At 29.7% G+C, this 24,809-nt stretch overlaps 1 protein-coding gene across 6 annotated transcripts in view; it reads left to right on the forward strand.

The window, feature by feature from the left end:
- The window catches only part of LOC119606473 (multiple C2 and transmembrane domain-containing protein), a 71,145-nt gene that overhangs the window by 12,685 nt on the left and 33,651 nt on the right, over positions 1 to 24,809 (forward strand). For all 6 annotated transcript variants that reach the window (XM_037959990.1, XM_037959988.1, XM_037959994.1 and 3 more), the window contains exon 2: positions 366 to 2,021. In XM_037959990.1, coding sequence (XP_037815918.1) covers positions 1,991 to 2,021 — 31 coding nt within the window. In that variant the 5' untranslated portion in view covers positions 366 to 1,990. The remainder of the gene's footprint in view (positions 1 to 365; positions 2,022 to 24,809) is intronic.

A 24,809-nucleotide genomic window follows, 5' to 3' on the forward strand; every position in this document is an offset into this window, starting at 1 on the left:
TAAAAGTTGTATTTCATGCACTATTAAAAGCCGCAAGGATTTTTATGAAAAATTCTCTGCGGTTATAATGAAATTGAAATGCCAATGGAAACACTTGTGTGCGAAGTTTTAAAGAGAATTTAAATTAAAGTTTTAGGAGGCTTGTAATAAAAATTTTAAATAAAAACCTAAAATTTTTATGACCAAAACATAATGATTGATACCCATATGACATTTAGAAAATGATATAAATTTATGGCGTAGAAGAACTAATTAAAATTTAAGTTTTAAAATTATTTTTCATAATTTTATTATAATTATATATGTATTTAAGCAAAAAATTTTACTAAATAATTTAATACCTTTTCATTTTCTCTTTATTACAGACATATATTAGCCTTCTATCACAAATCAACAACAAGTGTTCAATTGACCAAACAAAATAGGGAAAAGAGAAAGCGTTCCGCAACAATAAAACTAAAACGAGCAATAAAAGCACAAGCAAAAGTGGAAAATTAAGCTAAAAAGTTTTTGTTTTTGTATATGAATATAAAATGAGTTAATAAAATTTCATATTAACTGCACAAAAACAATATAAATTTATTTATAAATACGAGTATTTTGAAAAGGAATAAATTAAATCGCAATATGTTGAGTTTCAACAAAAACCGTGAAAAGAAACTAAAAATTTGTTGGAATTTAAATGCGAAATTGCGTGATGGCTAGACATGCCAGGCGTACATATAAAGGATTTTTATTAAACATTTTAGGAGGAAAATTTTTTACAGTTTTTGTATTTATGCAAAATGAAAAAATAATTTTTTTTTTGTTAACTAGCAGAGACTAGTCACACCCACTTAATTTGGGGGAGTTAAGTTAAATATTCCCACATACTTACTAAAACCCAAATAAACAAAAGTCTGAGTTAGGCACTATGATTTGGAAAAAATAAGCATTTGATTAAATTAAAAACCAGCCAACCAATGATAGAAAAAAAAACAGCCTGCAATAGTAAAACGCATAAATAAGGATATAAAAGAACTATAACAAAGCACTTCCTAAACCTCCTTCCTTTTTGGCAATTAAAAAAAAAAACGAAGGAAATAACTGAAATACTTGCTCAAATTGTAAACAATAAAAAGCAACAACAATCTAAAAAACAAAAACAAAATAAAAAACTGTCTTCAAACAACCAAACTATGACGTCATCATAATACTCAATACTAAAAGATATCAAGCAAAGAGAAAGGAAATCACACAAACGGAAATACTCACTCATACATATAAAAAAAGCCTCTCTGTACTGCAGAAAAAGTTTTGGCAACTATTTGAAAATAACGGAATATGTGTGCTTAAAACATGAATTCTCTACACACAATTGCTCAAATAAATTGGGAGAATTTTTAATCTAACTCACACACACACACACAAAGACACTCACAATACAGAAAGTAGTTACACTCAGTTTTGTTTGAAAGAATTCCAAACAACTAACGTTTAAAACTATTTTCCTACAATTACTTCTCTACTAGAGCTGATTTAATAACCAAGCAACAACAATATACAAAAAACAACAAAAGTCTGCAGTTTTTTGTTCTCCTTTTTCGTGGCTACGTCAGCATTAACAAACTTCTACTATAACAAATACTATCAGCAATACACACATACCCCTCTTTAACACATCCCTTATATCCGGTTTTTAGATTTTTGTTTATTTTGTTTCCCCCCTCAAACATTGATGTGTCATCATTATCACTCATAACGTCATTATTACGTTGAGTTCTTGCAAATAACCATTCAAAAAAAAAAACCAACAAAAGCCTATTAACCCCACAAAAACAACTACTGCCACCCTCAGCTGCTGCTGTCATAATTGTTAGTGTTAAAAGGAGCAACGGAGAAAAAAAAACTAAGGAAACTAACTAGTAAACAAATACTAACATTATAATTTGTTTATTTGTGTTAGTTTATTAACGTTTCACCATAACTGTAAAATTAAACAAATCCAACAATGTCAGAAAATTTACCTTCAACTTCAACAGGTGAGCATTTTGTTTGTTTATTTTTTTTATTATGATTTCTGGTTGTCATTGCTATAGTTATACGAACATACATATGTATTTGTTATCCTTGATTTGTTATTTTAACCTTTATAACTGAAATATTTGTATTAGTTCATATTTGTTTTTTTTTTTATTAAATTATATAAAGTGTGGCAAGGTTACAAATTATAAGGAATGTGGGAAGCCCCAATTTTCATCGAATGCTCTCAACAAAAATGGAATTTTAGGAATTTTGTAGATGAAATTTCTAAAAGTTTTAAGCAAAGTTTATTAACTTTTCCTTAAAATAATTGTTTACATTATGATGAATTTTCTAAAGAAATGCTGATCAAATTGGATTAAATTTTCTGTTGAAATGTTGTTAATACAGTGATGAGCTTTTCCCTAGAAAAGTTGTTCATACAGTGAAGAAATTTTTCTATAGAAAAGTTGTTCATACAGTGAAGGATCTTTTGTATAGATTCTATAGAAAAGTTGTTCATACAGTGAAGAATTTTCCTATAGAAAAGTTGTTCATACAGTGAAGGATCTTTTGTATAGATTCTATAGAAAAGTTGTTCATACAGTGAAGGAACTTTTCTATAGAAAAGTTGTTCATACAATGAAAAACTTTTCTATAGAAATGTTGTTCATACAATGAAAAACTTTTCTATAGAAATGTTGTTCATACAATGAAAAACTTTTCTATAGAAAAGTTGTTCACACAATGAAAACTTGTCTAAAAAAAGTGGTTTATACAGTGAAGAACTTTTCTATAGCAAAGTTTAAGAAGTTTTCTATAGAAAAGTTGTTTATACAGTGAACGAACATTTCTATGGAAAAGCTGTTTATACAGTGAACGAACTTTTCTATAGAAAAGTTGTTTATACAGTGAAGAAGTTTTCCATAGAAAAGTTGTTCATACAGTGAAGAACTTTTTCATAGAAAAGTTGTTCATACAGTGAAGAACTTTTCCATAGATAAGTTGTTCATACAGTGAAGAACTTTTCCATAGAAAGCTGTTCATACAGTGAAGAACTTTTCCATAGAAAAGTTGTTCATACAGTGAAGAACTTTTCCATAGAAAAGTTGTTCATACAGTGAAGAACTTTTCCATAGAAAAGTTGTTCATACAGAGAAGAACTTTTTCATAGAAAAATTGTTCATACAGTGAAGAACTTTTCTATAGAAAAGTTGTTCATTTAGTGAAGAACTTTTCTATAGAAAAGTTGTTCATTTAGTGAAGAACTTTTCTATAGAAAAGTTGTTCATTTACTGAAGAACTTTTCTATAGAAAAGTTGTTCATTTAGTGAAGAACTTTTCTATAGAAAAGTTGTTCATTTAGTGAAGAACTTTTCTATAGAAAAGTTGTTCATTTACTGAAGAACTTTTCTATAGAAAAGTTGTTCATTTAGTGAAGAACTTTTCTATAGAAAATTTGTTCATTTAGTGAAGAACTTTTCTATAGAAAATTTGTTCATTTAGTGAAGAACTTTTCTATACAAAAGCTGTTCATTTAGTGAAGAACTTTTCTATACAAAAGCTGTTCATTTAGTGAAGAACTTTTCTATGGAAAAGTTGTTCATTTAGTGAAGAACTTTTCTATAGAAAAGTTGTTCATTTAGTGAAGAACTTTTCTATAGAAAAGTTGTTCATTTAGTGAAGAACTTTTCTATAGAAAAGTTGTTCATTTAGTGAAGAACTTTTCTATAGAAAAGTTGTTCATTTAGTGAAGAACTTTTCTATAGAAAAGTTGTTTATTTAGTGAAGAACTGTTCTATAGAAAAGTTGTTCATTGTGAGAACTTTTCTATAGAAAAGTTGTTCATTTAGTGAAGAACTTTTCTATAGAAAAGTTGTTCATTTAGTGAAGAACTTTTCTATAGAAAAGTTGTTCATTTAGTGAAGAACTTTTCTATAGAAAAGTTGTTCATTTAGTGAAGAACTTTTCTATAGAAAAGTTGTTCATTTAGTGAAGAACTTTTCTATAGAAAAGCTGTTCATTTAGTGAAGAACTTTTTTATAGAAAAGTTGTTCATTTAGTGAAGAACTTTTTTATAGAAAAGTTGTTCATTTAGTGAAGAACTTTTTTATAGAAAAGTTGTTCATTGAGTGATGATCTTTTCTATAGAAAAATTGTTCATTTGGTGATGATCTTTTCTATAGAAAAGTTGTTCATTGGGTGATGAACTTTTGTACAGAAAAGTTGCTCATTGTCTGATGAACTTTTCTATAGAAAAGTTGTTCATTGAGTGATGAACTTTTCTATAAAAAAGTTGTTCATTCAATAATGAACTTTTCTATAGAAAAGTTGTTCATTCAGTGAGGAACATTTCTATAAAAAGGTTGTTCATTCAGTGAAGAAATTTTCTATAGAAAAGTTGTTCGTTCATTGAAGAACTTTTCTATAGAAAAGTTGTTTATTTAGTGAAGAACTTTTCTATAGATAAGTTGTTCATTGAGTGATGAACTTTTCTATAGAAAAGTTGTTCATTGAGTAATGAACTTTTCTATAGAAAATTTGTTCATTGAGTGATGAACTTTTCTATAGAAAAGTTGTTCATTGAGTGATAAAGTTTTCTGTAGGAAAGTTGTTCATTGAGTGATGAACTTTTCTATAGAAAAGTTGTTCATTTAGTGATGAACTTTTCTATAGAAAAATTGATCGTTGAGTGATGATATTTTCATAGAAAGTTGTTCTTAGTTTGAAAACTTTAATTAACGGTCTTTAGAGTGTTTCCCTAAAAGCTTGAGAAACTTAAAATTTATCCAAAATGTAGAGCAGCACAATATTTGCACTTAATATTAAGTAATTATTTAAAACAAGTTTAGAACTTTAATGTTAATACTTGGTTATAACAAATAACTATGCATAAACTTAAAGTGCTAATCGTTTAATAAGTAAGCAAAAGTTTGCAAAACAAAATATGAATTGGGTTCCAAGGATATGACATATATACATACCAAAAATCTTGCATATTTATGTGCATTTGTATGTGTTGTGTTTAACAACAAGTTTAAAAAATTTATATAGAATAAATATAAATATTTATATAAAATATTTATATTTCTAGAAAAGCTTATATTATAACAAAAGATTTGTATTCTATTGTAAAGTGGGTTTCTAGTATCATAAGTTATAAAAGAGAAAGTGGTTGTGAGTAAAAAGAAAACAATGAATAATATGGAATATATTTTTATAAGCCAAATCAATAGAGTGTCGTAAGAACTTGGTTATTAATTTAATATTATAAAGCCATTTGTGAGGAAACGATGTTTATAGGGATTTAACATGCACATGTGTTGTGCAAACTAAGCTTTAGCTGATAGTATTTTTAAGATTTTATTGAAAAAGTATCGATACAAATGATCCATTTGATTTTCAATGGAAACTTATTTATGATCGATACTTATCCAAAAGAAATATTTTTATACCATTGATGGCTTTACTATGCTATAGATTTTCTATAGCGACGTTAACTTTTCTTTAGACAATTTATGCTATCGGTCGATATTATGCTTTCCATAGCCCTTCTAGAGATTTCCATAGAAAACTTAAGGTCTTTATATGATCGTTTATGTTCAAATTTTCCTTGTTTTCAATTTTTTTCCAAATCAGTTGAAGTGTTTCGTGACATTTTGTTAACATTTTCTATGAAATACAATTGTTAAGGTCACACCATTTGGAGCATTACAATTAAAGTTCATCTCTTAGTATTTGAAGAAGTAAAAAGTCTCACTCCTTTGTTGAAACTTTAACAAAATAAATAAGTAGCACTACATTTTAATACTTAATTTAATTAAATTTGTTTTTGCATACATACAAATTACAAAATTACACAATTTTTAATGATAGAGAAAGAAAAAAAAAAAAAAAAACATCGAGACAAAGGAGTGTTTAATGGCCAAAGACTGCTTAGCTGATTTTAATTATAACTTTTTAACATTTAGCTACAAGACTTTAATTTAAATATTAATTGTTGTACTTTTTTTTTTTGTTTAATTCTTCTTAACAAGGCAAGTACTGAAGCAAAAGCAGTTAAAACTAGAACAGTTGTATAAATTAAAACATATTGCCAACATATGGCTGACAAACAAACAAGCGAGCAAACAAACAACTTGGACACAAGACAATGTTGTTGGCTTTCTGAATAAAAGTTGTAAATGTCAGGATAATGATTATAGAAGATGCGTGTCTTTGTTATTCATAGCTGTATATGTGTCTGATAATAAATTTCCATTATCATTAAGCGTCACATATAAGAGCGAAACTATACAAAGCAAATGACATCAGAAATGTATTACAAAATGTCAGAATGTTAAAGCGACTCTTGGGATGTCAGGATTTACACCATACGTGTTAGAAGACCTTGGCTTTTAGTTCAAAAAACAAAAGATATTTATTGTAGGCGAAATTAAGCAAACATTGCAGTACTTTTGCAAATGATTTAACAAAGTTAAATGGTTAAATGCAGGCACTTTTTTCTATTATTTAATATTTAAAATACTTATTCATTATGTTAAAAGTTTACTTAAACATGTATTCATATAAGTTTTTATCACAACTTGTAATGTCTAAACAGGCACAACACGTGCTGCTTAGTTTATTTACAAACAGATGTCCTTGAATATAAATATTTAATAGCAAATTTGATAAAATGTCTCTTTCATTTAATAAGCACTTAAATATTTATGTCATATTGTCTCTGTTTGTGTCTGAATTTTATTTACTTTCTTTGTCTAAAATTCATACTATTAATCATATGCCTAAGTAAACAATAATTTTCTGGCAGTATAATAATGCGTATACTTGTTATGATGAATTTGCAAATTTATCATACGCTATGTTATGCGTTAGACTAAATTAAACAAGACTACTTACTGACTCATTCTTATTGGTTTATTGTTAAAAACAATGGAAAATTTTGTTAAATATTGTTACATATTCATTAAATATTTGCATGTAATAATGGATATTTGTGGCAATGATTCAATAAAAGGTAAAATGCTAATAACCACAGCGGAAGTTTAAAGGAAATAGGGAATGCAAAAGTGTGATAAGATGTCTGGGAAAATGTTATTGATGTGTGAACGGTACAACAATTCATTACATAAGACGCAAAAATAAATTTGTTAAAAAAAAATAAATTTAGTATTGTTTATTGACTACAGTCTAGTCTGTATTTCAAAGTCTAGTCTTGCTTATGCTCTAGTCCATAGTCTAATCTATATTCTAATATCAAATCTATTCTACATTTTAGTCTACAATACAGTCCATAGTCTAGTCTTTAGTTTAGTCTCTAGTCTTGTCTATAGTGTTGTCTATTAACTAGTCCATAGTCTACTGTATAGTATAGTCTTTAGTCTAGTCTATAGTCTAGTCTATGGTCTAGTCTATAGTCTAGTCTATGGTCTAGTCTATAGTCTAGTCTATAGTCTAGTCTATAGTCTAGTCTATAGTCTAATCTATAGTCTAGTCTATAGTCTAGTCTATAGTCTAGTCTATAGTCTAGTCTATAGTCTAGTCTATAGTCTAATCTATAGTCTAGTCTATAGTCTAGTCTATAGTCTAGTCTATAGTCTAATCTATAGTCTAGTCTATAGTCTAGTCTATAGTCTAGTCTATAGTCTAGTCTATAGTCTAGTCTATAGTCTAGTCTATAGTCTAGTCTATAGTCTAGTCTATAGTCTAGTCTATAGTCTAGTCTATAGTCTAGTCTATAGTCTATAGTCTAGTCTATAGTCTAGTCTATACTCTAGTCTATAGTCTAGTCTATACTCTAGTCTATAGTCTAGTCTATAGTATAGTCTATAGTCTAGTCTATAGTCTAGTCTATAGTCTAGTCTACAGTCTAGTCTACTCTATAGTCTAGTCTATAGTCTAGTCTATAGTCTAGTCTATAGTCTAGTCTATAGTCTAGTCTATAGTCTAGTCTATAGTCAAGTCTATAGTCTAGTCTATAGTCTAGTCTATAGTCTAGTCTATAGTCTAGTCTATAGTCTAGTCTATAGTCTAGTCTATAGTCTAGTCTATAGTCTAGTCTATAGTCTAGTCTATAGTCTAGTCTATAGTCTAGTCTATAGTCTAGTCTATAGTCTAGTCTATAGTCTAGTCTATAGTCTAGTCTATAGTCTAGTCTATAGTCTAGTCTATAGTCTAGTCTATAGTCTAGTCTATAGTCTAGTCTATAGTCTAGTCTATAGTCTAGTCTATAGTCTAGTCTATAGTCTAGTCTATAGTCTAGTCTATAGTCTAGTCTATAGTCTAGTCTATAGTCTAGTCTATAGTCTGGTCTATAGTCTAGTCTATAGTCTAGTCTATAGTCTAGTCTATAGTCTAGTCTATAGTCTAGTCTATAGTCTAGTCTATAGTCTAGTCTATAGTCTAGTCTATAGTCTAGTCTATAGTCTAGTCTATAGTCTAGTCTATAGTCTAGTCTATAGTCTAGTCTATAGTCTAGTCTATAGTCTAGTCTATAGTCTAGTCTATAGTCTAGTCTATAGTCTAGTCTATAGTCTAGTCTATAGTCTAGTCTATAGTCTAGTCTATAGTCTAGTCTATAGTCTAGTCTATAGTCTAGTCTATAGTCTAGTCTATAGTCTAGTCTATAGTCTAGTCTATAGTCTAGTCTATAGTCTAGTCTATAGTCTAGTCTATAGTCTAGTCTATAGTCTAGTCTATAGTCTAGTCTATAGTCTAGTCTATAGTCTAGTCTATAGTCTAGTCTATAGTCTAGTCTATAGTCTAGTCTATAGTCTAGTCTATAGTCTAGTCTATAGTCTAGTCTATAGTCTAGTCTATAGTCTAGCCTATAGTCTAGTCTATTAGTCTAGCCTATAGTCTAGTCTATAGTCTAGTCTATAGTCTAGTCTATAGTCTAGGTCTATAGTCTAGTCTATAGTCTAGTCTATAGTCTAGTCTATAGTCTAGTCTATAGTCTAGTCTATAGTCTAGTCTATAGTATAGTCTATAGTATAGTCTATAGTATAGTCTATAGTCTAGTTTATAGTCTAGTCTATAGTCTAGTCTATAGCCTAGTCTATAGTCTAGTCTATAGTCTAGTCTATAGTATAGTCTATAGTCTAGTCTAGTCTAGTTTAGTCTAGTCTAGTCTAGTCTAGTCTAGTCTAGTCTAGTCTAGTCTAGTCTAGTCTAGTCTAGTCTAGTCTAGTCTAGTCTAGTCTAGTCAAGTCTAGTCTAGTCTAGTCTGGTCTAGTCTAGTCTAGCCTAGTCTTGTCTAGTCTATAGTATAGTCTATAGTTTAGTCTATATAGGGCGTTTGTACTCATAAATAAGTTAAATGTTGCTGCATCACTTCAAAAATCTCCAAAATTTAGTTTTATATAAGTCTTAATGATACTGCTTTCGTAATGGTCGGTCCACATTAGACCCTATCCCCCAAACAAAGTCCCCTTCATAAAATGACTTGGTGGTCAAAATTCACTGATAAACACTAATATTGTGATGATATTCTGCATAAGTATATAACTGATGTTGGAGTAAGTCCCTCTACCAAAATTTATAAGGATAGGACCATATTAACCCCCTGGCCCCTTATAACCCCTCTTTTAGAAAATCCCTTTTTTGTCAACAAGTTGTTAAAATATTTCTAAATTAAGGTAAAAATTATATTAAATACTATATTATTAAAAAAAAAATAATCAAAATTTGTAACATACTGTGTAGGGTAACATATGGTCGGTCATACCCGCCTATATATTCTTACTTGTTTTCATTTGGAAAAGCCTAGCGATATTTTAAATCTTTGCTGACGTTGATTTTTTCTTTTTTTCTAAAATATTAAAATAATCATAAACACACCGGGAATGTAATTTTCGGAATTAAACTCCATCTTAACTTAAAACTTTTAAAATAACAAAAAAATTATACTAGACAAATTTTCTTAAGCAACTTTTTGCTTCAAGTATTAAATTTAATTTATGAAATGTCATTTTTAAACTGCGTAGTAGTTTTACATTTTAAATTGTGCATATTTTAAGGCTGTTTATCTAGGATAATTGGACACAAACAAAATATTTTGCTTCATTAATAGAATTTACGTTGCAAATATTATTTTTTTCTTTGTTAGAAGTAAATAGAAGGCAAGAAATATAACAAAGAATATAATTTAGAAATGCATATTTTCTATTATTTTGCCTTTACAAAAAATGGCTTAAAGAGCTTTGATAATAATGCCATGTTATCATTGCCTGCAACCATGCAGAGAAATGAAACTTTTATTTGTAAAGAATTTGTTTAGTTTAGTTTTAAGTTTTGCCTAGAAAAACTAAACTAAGTCATAGTTATGTTATGTTATTATAACTTTAAGAAAAAGAAAGTTAAGACTTTTGCAGTACTTTGGTGGAAAGTTGTTGCTTGTAGTTTAAAGATATAGAAGCCAAGTAAGCTATCTCTATTATTTTGCTGAGCTTAACTTTTAGAAAATAACAAATTAAATTTTAGTTTATCAAAGAGGGTTTATCAAAGCCTTAGGATTGAAGGGAAGACACTTTCAAAAATTTTAATATAAATGTGGAGATTGTTAGCTTTAATTCTATACGTTTCCATTATGTTTTAACAATGCTACAAGTGCGTTGGTGTTGATAATACAATATTAATAAATTTTCCTTTTTTATTTCTTATTTTGCTTATTTTAGTTTTATTCTCCGTAGATACATATTTAATAAACTTATAAATAAATAAGTTTATTGAAAAATTCAATCCAGCAGGTTGGCTAAGTATGTTGAAGTATCGACATTAGTATTTATGCGAATGTGTTTCGCAACACTTGTTTTTATAATCACTTATATTTACCAAATGAAAACCACCTATTGGCGCCTGAATTGTATTAGTTATTAGCCCTTAGATATTTATTTTTTTATATTGATACGTGTTGATAGAAATAATCGCTGTTTTGTCTGTTGCTTACTACTTTATTACAAACAGTTGTACACTGTGTCTAGCAAAACTTTTTAACAAATTTCTTATTCAGGGTATTGTTAAAAAACTATCTTTAAATCCGTTATAACTATTAACATTTTTCAAAATAATTAATTATTTATATTTGTTATGATAGTTTGTAATATGTTATCACCCTTTTTTTGTGCCCCACTGTAAAAATGTGTCTGGCAATATGCGGTCAATTACAAAACTTATACAATTTTAATTAATATATTAAACCTCTTGCTATTAAGTAATTGAAAGTTAAGTTGTTGGACAATATTGAGACTAGCACTACAGATAACTTCTGTAAACACCGCTTTAACCATAAAATGAAATTAATATTTCAAAAGGTATTTGGGAAAATATAGACTCGTATACGAACCTTTGCTACGTTACAATGTCATCCGATAAAAATAAATCTCCCAAGAGTTGACACTAACGATTATAATTAAAGTTTTCAACAAAAATTACATCTTTTCGTGACAAAAATTTCAAAAATAAAATAAACATAAAAATTTTATATTTTTACTAGGCATTTAAGAATATATTGAAGAATATATATTTTTTTAAACAAAACTTAATTTTTTTATTAAACTCCACTTATGTTTACAAAAATATTAGATTTTTTAAATAAAAAAAAAAAAATCCAAAACATATACAAATCAGTACGTATGATCAACATCGTAATAATCATACGTACAGTTGTACTAAATAACTTAACTGATAACTTCTATTGTTTATATATTTTTTTTTAATGTCCAATATTTTTAGTTTTACAACACAACTGAAGCAAAAAAAAAAACAGAACACTCTAATTGTACCACAGGGAAATAAAGTAATTAATAATCGAAATAAATATGTAGAAAAGAGTGATACGCAACCATTATAGATGAACAAAAACTGCATAAAAAAAGTTTTTTTAATTTTATAAAAAAAGTACTTGCTACGGTAGAAAAATATTTTAATTTTTAAAAGTTGTTATTAAAAATCAAATTTATTACTATTTTCGGGTTTATAATTTTTATAAAAAAAATATTTGCAACAAGTTTGGCACATCATGGACTATAAAATAGACAAGAGTCTAGACTAGAATATAGACCAGACTGTAGATTGGACTGTAGACTAGACTATAGACTAGAATATAGACTAGAATATATACTAAACTATAGACTAGACTATAGAATTGACTATAGATTATACTTAGACTAGATTATAAAGTAGACTATAGACTAGACAATAGACCTGACTATAGAATAGACTATAGATTATACTATAGACTAGACTATACTAGACTATAGACTAGACTAAGACTAGACTATAGACTAGACTATAGACTTAGCCTATAGACCTAGACTATAGACTAGACTATAGACTAGACTATAGACTAGACTATAGACTAGACTATAGACTAGACTATAGACTAGACTATAGACTAGACCTATAGACTAGACTATAGACTAGACTATAGACTAGACTATAGACTAGAACTATAGACTAGACTATAGACTAGACTATAGACTAGACTATAGACTAAGACTATAGACTAGACTATAGACTAGACCTATAGACTAGACTATAGACTAGACTATAGACTAGACTATAGACTAGACTATAGACTAGACTATAGACTAGACTATAGACTAGACTATAGACTAGACTATAGACTATAGACTAGACTATAGACTAGACTAAGACTAGACTATAGACTAGACTATAGACTAGACTATAGACTAGAACTATAGACTAGACTAATAGACTAGACTATAGACTAGACTATAGACTAGACTATAGACGAGACTATAGACCTAGACTATAGACTAGACTATAGACTAGACTATAGACTAGACTATAGACTAGACTATAGACTAGACTATAGACTAGACTATAGACTAGACTATAGACTAGACTATAGACTAGACTATAGACTAGACTATAGACTAGACTATAGACTAGACTATAGACTAGACTATAGACTAGACTATAGACTAGACTATAGACTAGACTATAGACTAGACTATAGACTAGACTATAGACTAGACTATAGACTAGACTATAGACTAGACTATAGACTAGACTATAGACTAGACTATAGACTAGACTATAGACTAGACTAGACTATAGACTAGACTATAGACTAGACTATAGACTAGACTATACACTAGACTATAGACTAGACTATAGACTAGACTATAGACTAGAATATAGACTAGAATATAGACTAGACTATAGACTAGACTATAGACTAGACTATAGACTAGACTATAGACTAGACTATAGACTAGACTATAGACTAGAATATAGACTAGACTATAGACTAGACTATAGACTTGACTATAGACTAGACTATAGACTAGACTATAGACTAGACTATAGACTAGACTATAGACTAGACTATAGACTAGACTATAGACTAGACTATAGACTAGACTATAGACTAGACTATAGACTAGACTATAGACTAGACTATAGACTAGACTATAGACTAGACTATAGACTAGACTATAGACTAGACTATAGACTAGACTATAGACTAGACTATAGACTAGACTATAGACTAGACTATAGACTAGACTATAGACTAGACTATAGACTAGACTATAGACTAGACTATAGACTAGACTATAGACTAGACTATAGACTAGACTATAGACTAGACTATAGACTAGACTATAGACTAGACTATAGACTAGACTATAGACTAGACTATAGACTAGACTATAGACTAGACTATAGACTAGACTATAGACTAGACTATAGACTAGACTATAGACTAGACTATAGACTAGACTATAGACTAGACTATAGAATAGACTATAGACTAGACTATAGACTAGACTATAGACTAGACTATAGACTAGACTATAGACTAGACTATAGACTAGACTATAGACTAGACTATAGACTAGACTATAGACTAGACTATAGACTAGACTATAGACTAGACTATAGACTAGACTATAGACTAGACTATAGACTAGACTATAGACTAGACTATAGACTAGACTATAGACTAGACTATAGACTAGACTATAGACTAGACTATAGACTAGACTATAGACTAGACTATAGACTAGACTATAGACTAGACTAAAGACTAGACTATAGACTAGACTAAAAACTAGACTATAGACTAGACTATAAATTAGACTATAGACTAGACTATAGACTAGACTATAGACTAGACTATAGACTAGACTATAGACTAGACTATAGACTAGACTATAGACTAGACTATAGACTAGACTATAGAATAGACTATAGACTAGACTATAGACTAGACTATAGACTAGACTATAGACTAGACTATAGACTAGACTATAGACTAGACTATAGACTAGACTATAGACTAGACTATAGACTAGACTATAGACTAGACTATAGACTAGACTATAGACTAGACTATAGACTAGACTATAGACTAGACTATAGACTAGACTATAGACTAGACTATAGACTAGACTATAGAATAGACTATAGACTAGACTATAGACTAGACTATAGACTAGACTATAGACTAGACTATAGACTAGACTATAGACTAGACTATAGACTAGACTATAGACTAGAATATAGACTAGACTATAGACTAGACTATAGACTAGATTATAGACTAGACTATAGACTAGACTATAGACTGGACTGGACTATAGACTAGACTATACTGGACCATAGACTAGACTATGCACTAGACTATAGACTAGACTATAGACTAGACTATAGACTAGACTATAGACTAGACTATAGACTAGACTATAGACTAGACTATAGACTAGACTATAGACTAGACTATAGACTAGACTATAGACTAGACTATAGACTAGACTATAGACTAGACTATAGACTACACTATAGACTAGACTATAGACTAGACTATAGACTAGACTATAGACTAGAATATAGACTAGACTATAGACTAGACTATAGACTAGACTATAGACTAGACTATAGACTAGACTATAGACTAGACTATAGACTAGACTATAGACTAGACTATAGACTAGACTATAGACTAGACTAGACTAGACTATAGACTAGACTATAGACTAGACTATAGACTAGACTATAGACTAGACTATAGACTAGACTATACTGACTAGACTAGACTATAGACTAGACTATAGACTAGACTATAGACTAGACTATAGACTAGACTATAGACTAGACTATAGACTAGACTATAGACTAGACTATAGACTAGACTATAGACTAGACTATAGACTAGACTATAGACTAGACTATAGACTAGACTATAGACTAGACTATAGACTAGACTATAGACTAGACTATAGACTAGACTATAGACTAGACTATAGACTAGACTATAGACTAGACTATAGACTAGACTATAGACTAGACTATAGACTAGACTATAGACTAGACTATAGACTAGACTATAGACTAGACTATAGACTAGACTATAGACTAGACTATAGACTAGACTATAGACTAGACTATAGACTAGACTATAGACTAGACTATAGACTAGACTATAGACTAGACTATAGACTAGACTATAGACTAGACTATAGACTAGACTATAGACTAGACTATAGAATAGACTATAGACTAGACTATAGACTAGACTATAGACTAGACTATAGACTAGACTATAGACTAGACTATAGACTAGACTATAGACTAGACTATAGACTAGACTATAGACTAGAATATATAGACTAGACTAGACTAGACTATAGACTAGATAATAGACTGGACTATAGACTAAACTATTGACTAGACTATAGACTAGACTATAGACTAGACTATACCCTAGACTATAGACTAGAATATAGACTAGACTATAGACTAGACTATAGACTAGACTATAGACTAGACTATAGACTAGACTATAGACTAGACTATAGACTAGATTATAGACTAGTCTATAGACTAGACTATAGAGTAGACTATAGACTAGACTATAGACTAGACTATAGACTAGACTATAGACTAGACTATAGACTAGACTATAGACTAGACTAGACTATAGACTAGACCATAGACTAGACTATAGACTAGACTATAGACTAGACTATAGACTAGACTATAGACTAGACTATAGACTAGACTATAGACTAGACTATAGACTAGACTATAGACTAGACTATAGACTAGACTATAGACTAGACTATAGACTAGACTATAGACTAGACTATAGACTAGACTATAGACTAGACTATAGACTAGACTATAGACTAGACTATAGACTAGACTATAGACTAGACTATAGACTAGACTATAGACTAGACTATAGACTAGACTATAGACTAGACTATAGACTAGACTATAGACTAGACTATAGACTAGACTATAGACTAGACTATAGACTAGACTATAGACTAGACTATAGACTAGACTATAGACTAGACTATAGACTAGACTATAGACTAGACTATAGACTAGACTATAGACTAGACTATAGACTAGACTATAGACTAGACTATAGACTAGACTATAGACTAGACTATAGACTGACTATAGACTAGACTATAGACTAGACTATAGACTAGACTATAGACTAGACTATAGACTAGACTATAGACTAGACTATAGACTAGACTATAGACTAGACTATAGACTAGACTATAGACTATACTAGAGACTAGACTATAGACTAGACTATAGACTAGACTATAGACTAGACTATAGACTAGACTATAGACTAGACTATAGACTAGACTATAGACTAGACTATAGACTAGACTATAGTAGACTATAGACTAGACTATAGACTAGACTATAGACTAGACTATACTATAGACTAGACTATAGACTAGACTAGACTAGACTAGACTAGACTATAGACTAGACTAGACTATAGACTAGACTATAGACTAGACTATAGACTAGACTTACTAGACTATAGACTAGACTATAGACTAGACTATAGACTAGACTATAGACTAGACTATAGACTAGACTATAGACTAGACTATAGACTAGACTATAGACTAGACTATAGACTAGACTATAGACTAGACTATAGACTAGACTATAGACTAGACTATAGACTAGACTATAGACTAGACTATAGACTAGACTATAGACTAGATAGACTAGACTATAGACTACTATAGACTAGACTATAGACTAGACTATAGACTAGACTATAGACTAGACTATAGACTAGACTATAGACTAGACTATAGACTAGACTATAGACTATAGACTAGACTAGAGACTAGACTATAGACTAGACTATAGACTAGACTATAGACTAGACTATAGACTAGACTATAGACTAGACTATAGACTAGACTATAGACTAGACTATAGACTAGACTATAGACTAGACTATAGACTAGACTATAGACTAGACTATAGACTAGACTATAGACTAGACTATAGACTAGACTATAGACTAGACTATAGACTAGACTATAGACTAGACTATAGACTAGACTATAGACTAGACTATAGACTAGACTATAGACTAGACTATAGACTAGACTATAGACTAGACTATAGACTAGACTATAGACTAGACTATAGACTATACTATAGACTAGACTATAGACTAGACTATAGACTAGAGACTATAGACTAGACTATAGACTAGACTATAGACTAGACTATAGACTAGACTATAGACTAGACTATAGACTAGACTATAGACTAGACTATAGACTAGACTATAGACTAGACTATAGACTAGACTATAGACTAGACTATAGACTAGACTATAGACTAGACTATAGACTAGACTATAGACTAGAACTGACTATAGACTAGACTATAGACTAGACTATAGACTAGACTATAGACTAGACTATAGACTAGTATATACTAGACTATAGACTAGACTATAGACTAGACTATAGACTAGACTAGACTCGACTATGGAGTATGCTAAAGACTAGACTATAGACTAGACTACGGAGTATGCTAAAGACTATACTATAGGCTATATGTTAAACCACATAATAAACTAAATTATTGAATTTGGTACAATATCTTAAACAATAGCTTTGTTCTTGTTAATGCAGAAAACATTTATTCGCTCCATTACTTTCGAAATTATTGTTTTTTTAGTTTAACTTTTATTTTTCTCGGCTGGAGCTGTATACAATGTATTGGATTATTAAAACAATATATTTCAATTGTCTTTGGTAAAACCAGAGTTTTAAAACATATAAATCTGTATACAAAAATCATTAAGTATAATACTGTTAAAATTCTGCATAAATCTGTTATTTTTATGCCAATTTTTTAAAACTCATATTGTTAAATATTTTTAAAACTTTTGTATTCTTAACTCAATTTTGATTTATGGCGTTTTATTTTTTGAACTAGCAACCAAACTTGTGATATTAATATTGCATATAAATAAATTTTAATTTTTTAAATATTCATAAATATAAGTAAAGAAATATGGCAGGCTTTTGCAAAATATTATGTTTCAAAGTTTTATTTTTTTGGTTATTTTTTCAAAGTTTCAAACTATTGAGATTGTAGTTTTTCCACATTTGCGAAGCATTTCATTTGGAGCAAAAACTGCAATAAAAAGTTTTTTTAACATTTTTAAATGTTGTTTATTTGTTTGGTTATTGTATTTTAGTTTTAGTTGTTGTACAATACGAAAACCATAAAACATTAAATTCAAATTAGTGACCTTGACCAACACCATGAACCGAAAAATGAAAACAAGCAGTCTACTGCTAAATTTTATGTTACAGAAAGAAAATATATGAAATATTGCCAAAAACTAAATAACTATTACAATTAGCATAAAGCAATCTATTTTTTCTAAAATGATAGTTAACGAATTGGTGGAATAGGAGGGTAACCAACAATGTTTTGTAAATAATAAAATAAGCTAAACTTAAAATAAGTTTCATAAATATTTTAGTTTTTAATTTTGTTAACTCACTAATCATTATCTCCCTAATATTCATAGATTGTTTCATGTTTTAATTTGAATTCAGTTTATTAAATATATGAACAAGATAATGTCTGCAAAACACCTCCCAAGACATTTTAGTACCGTGCTCCTACAGTCACCACATAAAAATAAACCTCTATGAGTAGTTGTAGTATTACATTTTCTTATTTCTAAATAGACAAAAAAACAAGCACAACCATGTTGAGGACATGTATTATTCATATATGTATTTTTGTATTGAAGAAAAGGAATTGTAATTTAACTAAACAAAATATCAATTGAAATAAAATATGCAACATGTTACTAAGTAAAATGTTAGAAATATCCTTTCTATTCGTGTAAGAAAAAAACTCTCTCATTTTTCAAACGATTACAGGTGCAAAATATACCCAGCTGTTTCGAAAAAGAGTTAGGTATCCCTTTAAGCTGTAATTTTTCCCATTGCTGGCACAACTCAATTAGCTTTAATTTATAATTTACTACTTAGTACATATGTATGTAGATTTTTTATAGCACGAAATTCATTCTGAATACAAACATATTTAAAAGAGTTTATATTTTGTACAGCCATCCAGAATTGCAGGGTACTTACATACATATATGTTGCATAGTATAACACAAATTACAATACTAGTTGGGTGTATATTTTGAGGGAGAGCAATTGTAATCTAATGATATCTAATATAATCTAGTATATAGTCTAGTCTATATTCTAGTCTAGTCTAGTATATAGTGTAGTCTATAGTCTAGTCTATAGTTTTGTCTATAGTCTAGTCTATAGTTGTAATCTAATGATATCTAATATAGTCTAGTCTATAGTCTAGTCTATAGTCTAGTCTATAGTCTAGTCTATAGTTAGTCTATAGTTAGTCTATAGTCTAGTCTATAGTCTAGTCTATAGTCTAGTCTATAGTCTAGTCTATAGTCTAGTCTATAGTCTAGTCTATAGTAGTCTATAGCTAGTCTATAGTCTAGTCTAGGTAGTCTAGTCTATAGTCTAGTCTATAGTCTAGTCTATAGTCTAGTCTAGTAGTCTAGTCTATAGTCTAGTCTATAGTCTAGTCTATAGTCTAGTCTATAGTCTAGTCTATAGTCTAGTCTATAGTCTAGTCTATAGTCTAGTCTATAGTGTAGTCTATAGTCTAGTCTATAGTCTAGTCTATAGTCTAGTCTATAGTCTAGTCTATAGTCTAGTCTATAGTCTAGTCTATAGTCTAGTCTATAGTCTAGTCTATAGTCTAGTCTATAGTCTAGTCTATAGTCTAGTCTATAGTCTAGTCAATAGTCTAGTCTATAGTCTAGTCTATAGTCTGGTCTATAGTCTAGTCTATAGTCTAGTCTATAGTCTAGTCTATAGTCTATTCTATAGTCTATTCTATAGTCTAGTCTATAGTCTAGTCTATAGTCTAGTCTATAGTCTAGTCTATAGTCTAGTCTATAGTCTAGTCTATAGTCTAGTCTATAGTCTAGTCTATAGTCTAGTCTATAGTCTAGTCTATAGTCTATACTCTAGTCTATAGTCTAGTCTATACTCTTGTCTATAGTCTAGTCTATAGTCTAGTCTATAGTCTAGTCAATATTCTAGTCTATAGTCTAGTCAATAGTCTAGTCAATAGTCTAGTCTAGTCTATAATCAATAGTCTAGTCTATAGTCTAGTCTATAGTCTGGTCTATAGTCTAGTCTATAGTCTAGTCTATAGTCTAGTCTATAGTCTATTCTATAGTCTATTCTATAGTCTAGTCTATAGTCTAGTCTATAGTCTAGTCTATAGTCTAGTCTATAGTCTAGTCTATAGTCTAGTCTATAGTCTAGTCTATAGTCTAGTCTATAGTCTAGTTATAGTCTATACTCTAGTCTATAGTCTAGTCTATACTCTTGTCTATAGTCTAGTCTATAGTCTAGTCTATAGTCTAGTCAATTTCTAGTCTATAGTCTAGTCAATAGTCTAGTCAATAGTCTAGTCTATAATCTAGTCTATAGTCTAGTCTATAGTATTAGTCTATAGTCTAGTCTATAGTATAGTCTATAGTCTAGTCTATAGTCTAGTCTGTAGTCTCGTCTATATTCTAGTCTATAGTCTAGTCTACAGTCTACCATGTGTTCTCTTAAGATTCTTAAATGATCAACATGAATCTTGAATTGACACCCTAATGTACAAAAATAAGTTGAAGAACACTTTAATATATAATATGTACCTATATAGATGTAAGTTTTGTGGAAAAATATATTATACCAAAAAACAAATTCTAATTTCTTACACACAAAGGATAACATTTTAACCATTACATTTGCTTATACATAATTATGTAATTACAGTGGAATTGTAATATAATATTTCGGATTGATATAATTTCAGAATTATGGGTTATCATACACGCTGAAATTTGGAAATTTTTTAAAATTTTTTATTTATTCTTAAAAACCATTTATAGTCTTCTTTTAAATTTATAAGTTCTGGGATTATTCTTTAAATCTACATAGTGTCAGGTGTTATCATTAACATTTTGATATACATTGGCGAAAAACGCAACACATTTGTCTACAATTTGCTGTGGGCCTAATGTTAAGTACATAACAATATTATAACATCCTTTTTGGTTATTTCTATCCAGAAACATAAAGCAGTTGTCACTGTATTCGCCAACGCAAACTAAAATATGAAAGTTTTTAGTTTTCGTTTCATAACAAAAAAAGAAAAAAATAGACAATAATAGTTTTGCTCACATTATACAATTTCAAACAAAAATCCTTTTAATTCATATATGAGCATTATGTTGGCACCAATAAAAGTTGCTAAAATTCTGCAATATAATGAATTTCGAACTATTAATTGTAACAGAATATGTATTTTTTTCGAGGGTTTTCCAATTTTTTATATAAAAGGAACTTTTCTTTAGACTAAACCATAGAATCAAAACTAGACTATATGTTTGACTATACTATAGACATGACTTAGTCAATATTAGAGACTAAACTTATCGACTAAACAATACCATAGAGTAGACTTTAGACCAGACTATGGACAACAGTATACACAATACCGTAGACTAGACTATAGACTATACTATAGACAGACTATAGACTAGACTATAGACTAGACTATAGAATAGACTATAGACTAGACTATAGACTAGATTATAGACTAGGCTGTAGACTAGTTTATAGACTAAACTATAGACAAAACTGTAGACTAGACTATAGACTAGACTGCAGACAAGACTATAGACGACTATAGACTAGACTATAGACTAGTCTATAGACTAGACTATAGACTAGACTAAAGACTAGACTATAGACTAGACTATAGACTAGATTATAGTCTATAGTCTAGACTAGACTATAGACTAGACTATAGAATAGACTATAGACTAGACTATAGACTAGACTATAGAATAGACTATAGACTAGACTATAGACTAGACTATAGACTAGACTATAGACTAGACTATAGACTAGACTATATACTAGTCTAGACTAGACTATGACTAGACTATAGACTAGACTATAGACTAGACTATAGACTAGACTATAGACTACTATAGACTAGACTATAGACAGACTATAGACTAGACTATAGACTAGACTATAGACTAGACTATAGACTAGACTATAGACTAGACTATAGACTAGACTATAGACTAGACTATAGACTACATAGACTAGACTATAGACTAGACTATAGACTAGACTATAGACTAGACTATATGACTAGACTAGACTATAGACTAGACTATAGACTAGACTATAGACTAGACTATAGACTAGACTATAGACTAGACTATAGACTAGACTATAGACTAGACTATAGACTAGACTATAGACTAGACTATAGACTAGACTATAGACTAGACTATAGACTAGACTATAGACTAGACTATAGACTAGACTATAGACTAGACTATAGACTAGACTATAGACTAACTATAGACTAGACTATAGACTAGACTATAGACTAGACTATAGACTAGACTATAGACTAGACTAGACTATAGACTAGACTATAGACTAGACTATAGAAGACTATAGACTAGACTATAGACTAGACTATAGACTAGACTATAGACTAGACTATAGACTAGACTATAGACTAGACTATAGACTAGACTATAGACTAGACTATAGACTAGACTATAGACTTAGACTATAGACTAGACTATAGACTAGACTATAGACTAGACTATAGACTAGACTATAGAGACTAGACTATAGACTAGACTATAGACTAGACTATAGACTAGACTATAGACTAGACTATAGACTAGACTATAGACTAGACTATAGACTAGACTATAGACTAGACTAAGACTAGACTATAGACTAGACTAGACTAGACATAGACTAACTATAGACTAGACTATAGACTAGACTATAGACTAGACTATAGACTAGACTATACTAGACTATAGACTAGACTATAGACTAGACTATAGACTAGACTATAGACTAGACTATAGACTAGACTATAGACTAGACTATAGACTAGACTACATAGACTAGACTATAGACTAGACTATAGACAGACTATAGACTAGACTATAGACTAGACTATAGACTAGACTATAGACTAGACTATAGACTAGACTATAGACTAGACTATAGACTAGACTATAGACTAGACTATAGACTAGACTATAGACTAGACTATAGACTAGACTATAGACTAGACTATAGACTAGACTATAGACTAGACTATAGACTAGACTATAGACTAGACTATAGACTAGACTATAGACTAGACTATAGACTAGACTATAGACTAGACTATAGACTAGACTATAGACTAGACTATAGACTAGACTATAGACTCTATAGACTAGACTAGACTACTATAGACTAGACTATAGACTAGACTATAGACTAGACTATAGACTAGACTATAGACTAGACTATAGACTAGACTATAGACTAGACTATAGACTAGACTATAGACTAGACTATAGACTAGACTATAGACTAGACTATAGACTAGACTATAGACTAGACTATAGACTAGACTATAGACTAGACTATAGACTAGACTATAGACTAGACTATAGACTAGACTATAGACTAGACTATAGACTAGACTATAGACTAGACTATAGACTAGACTATAGACTAGACTATAGACTAGACTATAGACTAGACTATAGACTAGACTATAGACTAGACTATAGACTAGACTATGACTAGACTATAGACTAGACTAGACTAGACTAGACTATCTATAGACTAGACTAGACTATAGACTATAGACTAGACTAGACTATAGACTAGACTAGACTATAGACTAGACTATAGACTAGACTATAGACTAGACTATAGACTAGACTATAGACTAGACTATAGACTAGACTATAGACTAGACTATAGACTAGACTATAGACTAGACTATAGACTAGACTATAGACTAGACTATAGACTAGACTATAGACTAGACTATAGACTAGACTATAGACTAGACTATAGACTAGACTATAGACTAGACTACACTGATCCAACTTATTTTGTAAGAAACTAAACCTAAATTCTCCTTTATAGAAACGGCACCATCCTAATGTGTATAATAGTGTTAGAAAGTGGTTGTATTCGTAGTGGTTTTGCGTTATTTAGTAGTTGATGAAAATGAAAAAAAAAAAAAAAGAAAAAAACTGAAGCAGTCTTTTAGGAGCAGTGCTCGCGTTAACGTCAAATTTGCGCTTTCAACGCGGTTTACAACCAAGAAAAAGATATTAAACGAAATCATAAAGTAAATTTATCTAACAAGTATAGTGACAAAAGTGATAAATAACTTTAGCAACAAAAACTTTAAGAAATAGTAAAGTTAAAAAAAAAACACAATCTGTTAAAAGTAAAACAAATTTTTAAACTAACAACAGTTGTTGCTTTATCATGTTTATGGCTGTTTTGTGATTTTGATTTCATTTTATTGGAATTTGAAAATACTGTCAGATTGCTTGCAATAAGTTTATTTGTTCTGGT

The sequence above is a fragment of the Lucilia sericata genome, unplaced genomic scaffold (assembly GCF_015586225.1).
Source record: "Lucilia sericata isolate MDLA Ls3-8-SP2 unplaced genomic scaffold, ASM1558622v1 Contig000589F_arrow, whole genome shotgun sequence".
NCBI lineage: Eukaryota > Metazoa > Arthropoda > Insecta > Diptera > Calliphoridae > Lucilia > Lucilia sericata.